Source organism: Physella acuta, unplaced genomic scaffold (genome assembly GCF_028476545.2).
Source record: "Physella acuta isolate Inbredline_101_S28 unplaced genomic scaffold, ASM2847654v3 ptg001189l, whole genome shotgun sequence".
Classification (NCBI taxonomy): domain Eukaryota; kingdom Metazoa; phylum Mollusca; class Gastropoda; family Physidae; genus Physella; species Physella acuta.
In genome coordinates this window covers 73,332-85,725 of record NW_026732706.1, presented here as the reverse complement: position 1 = coordinate 85,725, position 12,394 = coordinate 73,332, and the positions used below count along the sequence as shown (strand labels likewise).

The following is a 12,394-nucleotide window of genomic DNA, read 5'->3' as shown; positions in this document are numbered from 1 at the left end:
ACGATGGACGTTTTCCTGACTTGGATGCCTCTGATGGTCTAGGGTTGTCTTCCTCACCTAATCCACTCTACCAAAGTGAAACGAACATCGCGCCGGAAACCGACTTTCACACACCTCACACACTACACGTAAGCAAATAGTCTTTAATTCACAGATAACAAACAACGTGCCACGAAAAATACAACAGAATTATACAAAAAGACACTTAATATAAACAGTGACAACAATCTAAACAAAATATACACAAACTAGCATTAGACAGGGACATAAACAGTTACACAGCGGCGCCATGATACGGGACTACACAACTAAAAAGTATAAACAGTTTACGACATGAAACGAAACGATACATTCGCCTTCCTAAGTTACAAATAATAATAATTACACACTCCAGCCGCTCACAGACATAGACATAGATATGGATATAGATATAGATATAGATATATTCTTCTGCTTACTTTCCCAAAATATACTCAACAAAATGTAACATTGTTTTGAAAGTTTACGAAAAATAATAAATGATTTTAAAAAGAGAGAGTTTGGTTAAATACGTGAGATTACTTGTATTCAGTGTTTCTTCCAGACTTTTTTCTCCGGGGGGGGGGGGGGAGCACTTAAATTTTCGGGGGGGGGGGAGGGCGGTAGACTTTTTTCGGGGGAGGGGGGCGGACAATGTTAAAAGTATATATTTTCTATATAAATTTCATTTCGTTCGGAGGGGGGGGGGGGGCGGTATACTTTTTTCGGAGAGATGCCTGGAAGAAACTCTGGTTGTATTTTGTGATCATATGAATTTTGTTTTTATCCCAACTGGTTGAATTGGCATATGATTTCATAGCGCAAGTAGTTTATCAAGATTACTCGTCATAGAGACGGACCACCCCATGCTCAAAAATGTACACAGGATCTGTGCTGTTCCTCATGTAGAACGCCATCCGACTAAAACCACTTCTGCAGAGAACCAAGACGTCACACAGACTCAGCAGATATTGGTCGACCAAAGCGTCCTCTAAAGCACCACACTGGTCACTACCAAGTGTGGGTCTGTCAGTGTGGTCAATTATCGCGCCAAAATCAACCATCCTTCCCTTGAAATAGTTGTACGCCTGTATTCGTACATTAATGTAATCCGTTGCTATGAAAAACAAAGCGTCTCCGGAAGTGTCTTTAGATGACATAAATTCAAATAATACGGGAATATCCGCTAACTTTACTGATGTGAACACATCGTCTTTAGGAACGTTTGGGTTTTTCCCGATTCTGACATGCGCACAGATCAAAGGTGACTTCCTAACATCGCACATCGGCGCTTTAGGCCGTTCATGTTTTAAAACATCAACGTCCACACCTTTTCGTATTAGAAAGTCCCTACCAATAATATTTTCAACTTTAGACAGAAACGATGCAGACGGTTTCATTAACTGATTCCAGCTCCAAAAGAATCGATCCTGTATGTCCCGAATTCCGGTCCATGTGTCGATCTGCTTGATGTAGTGTGGGTTGGCTACAAAAAGTGCGTACAAATCCGCGTACCCCCTGAAGTATACAACAGTCTGTGGGTAAAGAACGTTTAGGTCTTTGAATCTGTAGTGAGAAGTGTCGAGCGTGTTGTTTTGTGTGGGCGGGTCTAAAGTTTCATTGTCCGGCTCCCACTGAACTTTGTTTGGCTGGTAAAACTTTGACAGACTGCACGGTTGGGGCATGACAATTTTAAAACAGCGGTGTAGCAGACGAGAGAGAACATAAGCAAAGACCAAGCCTTCTTGTCTGTCTCCCCAGCCTCCACACCGACCATGTCCTGTACATAGAAACGCAAGATATCGCACAGTCTTATTCCCCTCACACTTTTCTAGTGATGGGGTGACTGGTGAGGTCAAAATTTTACGAACCCTTTTTTTGATGATTGCTGGCGATCTGTCGTATGTTGACATTTTAATTGTGAAATTAAAATCGATTGTTGGAATTGGTTTAAAAATATATCCATTTGTTGCTGTCACACAAGGAAAGTGTGTCGCATTATCTAGATTAATTGTTTCAGTTACACCTGCAAAAGTGATGCTGTTTTTTAATAATCCAACTGCTGTGGGTTTTTGAAGAGTTTGATCCTGGAGTTTGGTATAATGGGTGAAGAACTGGCCACCTCCAAAGTAGTACACGTAAGTTATAATAAGACCCAGAACTGCACATACTAGGACAGTGTAAATTATCCCAAACTTTCTGAAGTGCTGTAAATAAATTTTAAAAACATGCACAGTAAATTTAAATAGTACTCCACATATATTTACTATTACATGCTATTTAAATTTTAAATGTTAAAATCAATAAAATATTTTCTTTACTACTTTTTTATATTGCCATATTATGGTTCAAATATTTCTATTTGTTTAGTCGTTTTTTACTTTCTCGTATATACGAAGTATAGAGAAAGCCTTGTAATCGTGAAAAATAAAAATCGATATTTTTACAAATCTCGACGTTTAACACCTCACTGATACAGAAAAACATAATTTTGCAATCTTGTCCGTATGTCTGTGTGTCTGTCTGTGTGTGTGTGTGTGTCTGTCTGTCTGTGTGTAAACACGATAACTTGAGTACCGCTACAGCTAGGTTGATGAAATTTCATATATAAGTATTTTATCAAAATCGTAGATCCGTATCAACTTTTGAGCGATTTCCGATAACCGGAAGAGGTACTTTTTCTACTTTGAATTTCTCAAAAGCCTATAACTTGAGTTCTATTTAGGATAGATAAATGAAACTTCACATGTAAGTAAAATATCTAATTCTCTACCTTCTGTAAAATTTTGAATAATATCCGTTGAACGGAAGTACTAATTTACGCTATTTCCTATTTCTAAAAAAAACGCATGTAAATTTATAAAGTATTAATAATATTGCGCACTTTTATACACATTTTATTAGGCGTTCGCTTGGTGTGCAATTCTTTTTTCTGTGAGATTCTATTCTATTTTTAAAAGTTTAAATAATTAAAAATCATGTCTATATTCCAAGTTATATAAGAATATTCGAGAAAGTTTTGGGGAGATCACTCCCGGTTTATTTTTTCCTTCAACAACGTGGATTTTATTAGGACCACAATTATGCTCAGGTGATTGTTTTTTTAGGCCACTTAAATAGAGGCGTAGCGATCCATTTTTGCGCCCGGGATAAAATATCAATTTGTATACAATAATTTATCAATGTTGCGCCCCACCCCTCTTCAATTAGAAAACTTTGGGTGCGCAATTTACCAGGCACTATCGTTTAACAGTTTTTTATTTTGATGTCGTACAACTGATATAGAGAACAGTTAAATCCGTCTATAAAGCCAATATGTTTTCACATTTAAGGCTATTAATTCAGTAATGTAGCTCAGAATGAGATTTCAATTTTTTTTTCTCTACCCTCTTTGACGTCCTTATAGAGGTGGCCGCCCCACGCAACCTCCCCTACGCCTCTGCACTTAAACATGACAGAATTATTCCAACATAGGGGGTCGGCGTGTTCGAGTCGGTAAATATCATGTTTGCTCAACCGAATAGTCTCGAGTTCGAACCCTCGGGCAGATGAGGCTCGTTAGTTGGGTACAACGTCTCTTCTAGGAGAGACAGCTCCAAAATTAAACAACTGCTGCCTTGTAGTTTGTTTGTTCTTGGTTGGACAAAGACTATGGAAGCAAATCCAAAAAGAAAAGCAGGCTGAAATCAATGGCCTAAATGGCGTATAACAAGATGACACGTATACTTAACTGTGATAGAGGGAATCTCCTCCATTACTAAAATTAAGAACGAAGAAGAAGAAGAGTTCAAACAAGTTTAAAGTCAATATAATGTAATGAATATTGTATAATATCAGCAACAGATCATTGATACAGTCTACCACTTACCATTCTTATAAAGATTGTTGAAATACGATAAAGTGCTAAATGTTAACAATCTTCTGATGTGTTTGATTCAGTACAGTACGTGTCCCATTCGATATTGACATTAATATTGCTACTTGAGATTAGCGATTCCAACGTATTCGAATATTCAACAATCTGGTTTCACGATGATAATGTTTTAAGAATTTTTACCCTAAAACTTTATTCCAGGTACAGCCGTAAATGCAGCCCTAATCACACATATAACAAAGTAAAAATGAGCTTGAAACATACACTGTGGTTAACTGTAGTACCAGTGAGTGTGAGCATCGAAAGAATAATGTTGTGGCGTATAGGGCGGCAACACAATGCTAGGTAAAAAGCACTGTTGTTGATACACGGTACATCTAAATTATATCCTAAAATCAATTCATTTTTATGGCTTGTGTCGTATTTTGTTTGGTTAGCAAACCAGTTATATACCAACAATATGATGTTCAATCGATAAATCTAATAGCTTAGCTGATCGTTTATTTAATACAAAGGCAAAATACGAAAAGAGATTGGGCTATAAAAATGCTTTGTTCTTCTTTTGAACGGTAAAGCCATCTATAATAATAGTTTCGCTGTCTATGTGCGCATCCAACCATCCGTCCATCCGTCCATCCGCCCATCCGTCTTTCCGTCCATTCGTCCATCCGTCCATCCGTCCGTCCGTCCATCGGTCAATCCGTCCATCCGTCCATCCGTCCATCCGCCCGTAAGTCCGTCCATCCGTCCGTCCGTCCATCCATCCATCCATCCTTCCATCCGTCTATCCGTCTATCCATCCATCCGTCCGTCCGTCCATTCGTCCATCCATCCATCCATCCATCCATCCATCCATCCATCCAACCATCCATCCATCCATCCATCCATCCATCCATCCATCCATCCATCCATCCATCCATCCATCCATCCATCCATCCATCCATCCATCCATCCATCCATCCATCCATCCATCCATCCATCCATCCATCCATCCATCCATCCATCCATCCATCCATCCATCCATCCATCCATCCATCCATCCATCCATCCATCCATCCATCCATCCATCCATCCATCCATCCATCCATCCATCCATCCATCCATCCATCCATCCATCCATCCATCCATCCATCCATCCATCCATCCATCCATCCATCCATCCATCCATCCATCCATCCATCCATCCATCCATCCATCCATCCATCCATCCATCCATCCATCCATCCATCCATCCATCCATCCATCCATCCATCCATCCATCCATCCATCCATCCATCCATCCATCCATCCATCCATCCATCCATCCATCCATCCATCCATCCATCCATCCATCCATCCATCCATCCATCCATCCATCCATCCATCCATCCATCCATCTATCCGTCCATCCGTCCATCCATCCATCCATCCGTCCATCCATCCATTGTCCGTACATCCCGAGTCCTCTTTGTCCTACAATCAAACACAAGGGCTATACTGTGAGCACTATTTTTTTTTGTTTTTGATTGGTTGGGGTTAGGGTTAATTTAAAAAGTAAAATATTTCCTAAACCCGGGCAAAGCAGGGTAGATCTATATGCTGCTTAATAAACACAGAAGTCATGGTCCTTTACATATCGGCTTTTCACAGAGGCCAGTGCATATATATATATATATATATATATATATATATATATATATATATATATATATATATATATATATATATATATATATACTAGCCGTCCCGACCAGGCCCTGCTCTGGCTTCTGTGAAAAACCTTTCAGTTAAAGACCATTACCTGTGTGTTTAGTAATCATCATAAACCCGGCATTGCCCACCCAAACCACAACCAACCAAAACAACAAAACGGAAACATAACGCTAACACAATTATAAATACAAACGAAAACAAAAACCTAACAACAAACCCAACCACAATCACAAACACCAACACAAACCCAAAGAAAAAAACACAAACGAAAAAGCAAACGAAAACAAACCAAATCCAAACGCAAAACCAACCACAAACACAAATACAAACACAAACCCAAAGAAAAAAACACAAACGAAAACGAAAAAAGCTTAATAATCGACTATAGTACCCCAACTTATTCATAGTCTTTTTGCACTCACTTAAACGAACGTAGGTGCCAAACCAAGCCAAATGAACAATTATAATACTCCAAGCTTATTCGTAAAATAACTACAACATTTGCACTTGATCAATCCCCGCTAATCATGTAATTATGTTTTCCCCAACACCAAAACAAAGTAATAAAAAGTAAATTCTTTTCCACTAATGCAATGTTTTATAAAGGGAAGTAATAGTGTTTTCCTAATTTATCAAAGGGAAGTAAGTGCTAAAGGACTAAATATAAATAATTTTCAGACATAATTAGAATTTTTGTTATTTTTTTTTAAATTATGTTTAATGAACATGCCGACAATTATTACTATCAGTTTGAAAAATGAAAATTATTTCCCAACACTTTCAATAGTAATTTTTTAACTCATAAATTTAGACAAATGCGCACGATAATAGTCTAACACTTTAATCCATCGAAGTATGTCAACGAAAAACATATGTATTTTTACATACAGAATTGAGCTTTATATATTAGACTAGCCGTCCCGGCCAGGCCCTGCTCTGGCTTCTGTGAAAAACCTTTCTGTTAAAGACCATTACCTGTGTGTTTAGTAATCATCATAACCCTGGCATTGCCCACCCAAACCACAACCAACCAAAACAACAAAACGCAAACATAACGCTAACACAATTACAAATACAAACGAAAACAAAAACCTAACAACAAACCCAACCACAAACACAAACACCAATACAAACACAAAGAAAAAACAAACAAAAAAGCAAACGAAAACAAAAACCTAACAACAAACCCAACCACAAACACCAATACCAACAACAACAAAAAAACGAAAAAGCAAACGAAAACAAACCAAATCCAAACGCAAAACCAACCAAAAACACAAATACAAACCCAAACAAAAAAACACAAACAAAAACGAAAAAAGAAAGAACAAAAACCAAATCAAAACGCAACCACTAACGCAAACCCACCTAAACACAAAGAAAACACTAACGCGAACATAAACGCCCGGGGCGGAATCACCTGTTTTAGCTTAATGAACGACTATATTACCCCAACTTATTCATAGTCTTTTGCACTCACTTAAACGAACGCGCCTGTTTCAATTTAATGAACAATTATAATACTCCAAGCTTATCCGTAAAATACCTACAACATTTGCACTTGATCAATCCCCGCTAATTATGTAATTTTTTTTTCCCAACACCAAAACAAAGTAATAAAGAGTAAATTATTTTCCACCAATGCAATGGTTTTATAAAGGGAAGTAATTGTGTTTTCCTAATTTATCAAAGGGAAGTAAGTGCTATAGGACTAAATAAAGACATAATTAGAATTTTTGTAAAAGATGATATTTTTTTAAAACTTGTGTTTAATGAACATGCCGACAATTATTACTATAATTTGAAAAATGAAAATTATTTCCCAACACTTTCAATAGTAATTTTTTAACTCATAAATTTAGACAAATGCGCACGATAATTGTCTAAAGCTTAAATCCATTCAAGACCAACGACAAACATATGCGTTACATACAGAACTGAGCTTTATATATTATATATATATATATATATATATATATATATATATATATATATATATATATATATATATATACGGTTAAAAAATTGACACCCCATCCCACCCACCCTGCCTAACGGCCTAACCCAATGATAAAACTAAAAGCACAGGCAATTAAATAAATAAGGGCAATTAATAAATGAATAGGCACAAGGGAGACAGTCTAAAAAAAAACAAAATTTATGAGAAGGTCTACCAAATAAAAGGGGACATAATAGCAATAAAACTTAATGTGGGCTAAATAAAATTTTAAGAGGTCCAACTACAAGGGAGATAGTTTTAAATAACAGAAAACAGAATAATCTTTAGTTCTAGACATAACTGAGAACCAAAACTCATGACGTGTCGCCTGAGATTTGTGTAGTCAGAGCTCCTTTGCAGTTAGGTATAGCTAATAATGTATTGCTCATTTGCTCTGCAAGCCAGAAGAGCAGACAGGTAACCTCTCCAGAAAAGAAGTTAAATATGGAGGAATGTTGACACAGGTTAGCTTAGGCCTACACTCACATACAAACTAAGCAAATGTTCCATCTGTAACTTCCTTGTTGATTTATGCAGGTGATGCAATCTTCTATATCAATTTACTGTAACTTGGCGACAAATAGCTCACAAACATGGGAATTTTTCAGCATGAGAATTTTCCAAAATGGGAAAGTTTCAACATGAGAATTTTGTAAACAAATGAGCTGCACAAAGACAAAGACAAAGATACGAGATAATTTTGTAGTTTCTTCACAAAGAAAAAGATTTTACATTACAAATATATAGGTAAAATTTTTACATGCTAGAGTACTACAATTTACAATTATACACTATCTGTGTATTTTAACTTACAAACAGGTGATTCAAGTGGTGAGAACAGAGCAAAAAAATATTCAATGAGAAGAAATAAACATATCACCTGGGCCATTAGATATACACAAGAAGAGTGGGAATATAAAACATTTCATTTTCTTCATTACAATACGAAACTCCACAATGGCAGAACAGGATTTTATTAAAATAGACATCTATATTGTGATGTGTGGCCAGTATGATGTCCCTTAGCTGAACCCACTCAGTGAATTACTTGAGAAATTAGTATTTACCCCCCCCCCCCCCCCCCATCAGCTGAGTAACCCAACAAAGGATTTATTTGGACTGATTAAAATAGAATGGAGCTCAGTGACCCAGTGGTGAGCTTAAATTTCCAAAGATTGACCCTGTCAAGCCTATCCCCATTTACCATAAGCCATAATGAATAATTCATAATAAATGTAAACAGAACAAGCTGTTACCAACAGCCTATCAATATCCACAATTTTCTGTTATTACAACTAAAAATCAACCTCCACTTGACATTAAAACCAGCAGTATAAAATCTATTATTTTAAAACTTCAGTGGTTCTCTAAAACTGGGTGTTTATTTTGGAAATATACTTACAAAGAAAACAAGTAAGTATTGGGTGCATCTAATTTGATATCTCGGCCCATCTTGACCACTAGAGAGAAAGATTGTGAAGTGTGCAGTGCTAGTATTTAAACAAGCAATACAAAAAAAATATGTGTGCACAGTGCAGCCAAATAATATAGTCTAGAAAATACAATATATAAATAAATGTAAAAAAATTGACATTTATAAATCTATAATATTCAACCTCCATATCCCATAAACTGGCCTAAACAGTAAAATGATTTTTTCATGTGCTGAGTGATTTAGTTTGCCTGAGCCTCCGTCTAAAATAGTTTCATAATAGCAGCAGTTACAAAGCTAGTTGATGGAGTAAAACACTAGCAGACCCACCAGCATGATTATGGGGAACACAAGGGTCCAAAACACTGAGATAGGATTCCATAAGTCATATTTGTCATGACCAGACCAGGACAAACAACATGGGAATACACACCCTGTAAATGTCAAGCAACCATAATGAGGAGGTTTAAAAGTATTGTAGAATTGGGTTTATTAAAAGCTAAAGTTTACATTAAGATTAAAATAATTAGTGAATAGACATTTCAGAAAAGAAAGTTTTTTTTTGTATTATTGTATTAATATAGTTAAGATAAGTTCGTTTAGCCCAGGGGTTCCCAACCCCGTGCCCGCGGGCGCCATGGCGCCCGCCGAACGATTCGTATGTGCCCGCCTCTCACTATTAGACAGAGACAGAATTTTTTTCATAAACATTATTGAAAGGTTGAAAGGGATGGAAATCGAAAGTTTGAGCGGGGGGGGGGTGCAAATCGAAAGTTTGAGGGGGGTGCAAATCGAGAATTTGAGGGGGGTGCAAATCGAAAGTTTTGTCCCCGAGTGACGGGAAGGGTCGTTGCGCCTCTGGAAGGAGTTTGTCGATTTAAAATAGGTGGTGCCCGCCACCCTACCGATATTTTAGAATGTGCTCTAGAGTAAAACAAGGGTTGGGAACCCCTGGTTTAGCCTATAGAAGTTTGCCTATATCGTAACTATATACATGCGGGCTATGCTATTATTTTCTAATAATATTAATACAATCAAGTTAAGTATTGGGAGGCCTAAGCTAATATTATTATATTAATATTGTAGATTCGTTTAGGGCAACTTGTTACGGGTTCAAATTAATTGAGTAATAACAAGCTGTAGGCCTACGCTTCTTTTTTTTTTAAAATAACAATTTAACGTAGGCTTTATTTTTCTTCAAACTACCCTACACATCTTGTAGTCTATCATTATCATTGTTTACGATTTTAAATAACAGTAGCGGAAGCAACTTCTCTAGTAATTTTTTTTTATCGATTCAACAAAAATATTCACATTTGGTTTGAATTAAAAAAAACGCTAACTGGCAAGTACCAAGACGAGAACTTGGTAACCTACTTACAAACACAATTGACAATGATGGAAATAAAGCTATATAATTACAGTGCCAAATAAATTTACAAAAATGAAAGATATTTCTATAAAACAATAAACATAATACGGTCACACCTCAGCCTACAACCCCCCTCAAAATTGCTGTTGAATTTTTCTTAAAACATCGATATTTTTCCAAATCTTGTCAGAACTCTGTCAACATAGAGTATTTTGATCAATTCTTATTACAATTTATTAAAACCATTTTCTAAAACGCGAAATAAAGGCTAAAACTCGTTTTCTAACATTGCTTTTTTATAATACACAAAAGTGACGTCACGCCATCTGAACCCCTCCCCCTCATCACACACCGTCACAAAATTACGGACCATTCTCCCCCCCTTTCGAGTGTGACGTCATTTATGGACGACCCCTATCCAGTAAGTCTAATATTCCATTTCAAGTTAAATTGTGATACAAAAATTATGATAAAAAATCATAATGAGGAGGTGTTCCAATATATGGATGGTGAAAACAATGTCTTTGCTACAGAACGAAATCTGAGGTAAAACATTGTTAGTAACGTATTAGTCTTAAAAGCATTTATGTAAGTTGAGTTAATTCCTGGTTTTCAGTATTATATTAGTACGAGCCGACCCGCAGCGTATCATACGCCGCTATTTAGTTGTTGTATTTTCTACTTTTCAGTAATTCATAATTTGTGAATTCGACAGTATCAATGCTGCCACTGAAAATATTTGCTTTAAAACACTAACCCCCTCCCCCTTCCCCTAACCCCGACCCTACACCCCCCCCCCTTAAAAGCAGCTTCTTCTTAGTTATTTCTTAGTTACCTCCTGTAAGTTTAATATTGAACTAAATTATCTTCCCCTAATAGAAACCCGACTCTACGGCTCTACGATTTGTAAACATTTATCTTTGTAAACATTTAGCGTGACCACAACTCACCAGACAATGTGGGGGTGGGGTGGGAATGGTAGTGATAGTGATAGAGAGAAAGAGAGGAGACTGCAAGGAGGCGCTTGCAGCTTGTTTTCTAACGGCTCCCAGAAGAGAATTATATATATAGATGGTGGAGGGGGAGGTGAAAAGAGAGTACTTCTGCTTTTGCACTGATGTAGTCAAGCTTCATTTCTATCCAAAGAAAAGGGCGGAAAACAACCAAAAATACAGTGTCCTGGAAATGCAGTGTGAATTATATGGATAGTGGCCCTGCATGCATTCAAGATGCATAGCAACATTATGAGTAATAAAACAGTGTTTATGTATATTTTCAATATTCAACTGCAAATTATGTTAATAAATGCAAACAACCCAAAGTTACAGAACAAACCTTTAATTTTTATTCAGAGTTCCTCTTTTAAATAACTGTAATAAATTACATGTCATTTAATGTATTGTAAATTATGATTTTTCCAATTAAGGTTATAAAAAGTGATAATTAATTATCAACAATTAGATACAGATATAGATATAGATATATACATAGACATAGACGCAGACGCAGACGCAGACATAGACATAGACACAGACATAGACACAGACACAGACACAGACACAGACACAGACACAGACACAGACACAGACACAGACACAGACACAGACATAGACATAGACATAGACAAAGACATAGACATAGACATAGACATAGACATAGACATAGACATAGACATAGACATAGACATATAGACATAGACATAGACATAGACATAGACATAGACATAGACATAGACATAGACATAGACATAGACATAGACATAGACATAGACATAGACATAGACATAGACATAGACACAGACACAGACACAGACACAGACACAGACACAGACACAGACACAGACACAGACACAGACACAGACACAGACATAGACATAGACATAGACATAGACATAGACATAGACATAGACATAGACATAGACATATAGACATAGACATAGACATAGACATAGACATAGACATAGACATAGACATAGACATAGACATAGACATAGACATAGACATAGAC

General features: G+C 36.6%; 1 protein-coding gene across 1 annotated transcript; it reads right to left on the bottom strand.

Moving 5' to 3' along the window:
* Nucleotides 1-857: 857 nt before the first annotated feature.
* On the bottom strand, nucleotides 858-1,931 carry LOC131956950 (uncharacterized). The gene has a single exon (XM_059321595.1). The coding sequence runs from the start codon at nucleotides 1,929-1,931 to the stop codon at nucleotides 858-860; it is 1,074 nt and encodes a 357-aa protein (XP_059177578.1).
* Nucleotides 1,932-12,394: the final 10,463 nt, after the last annotated feature.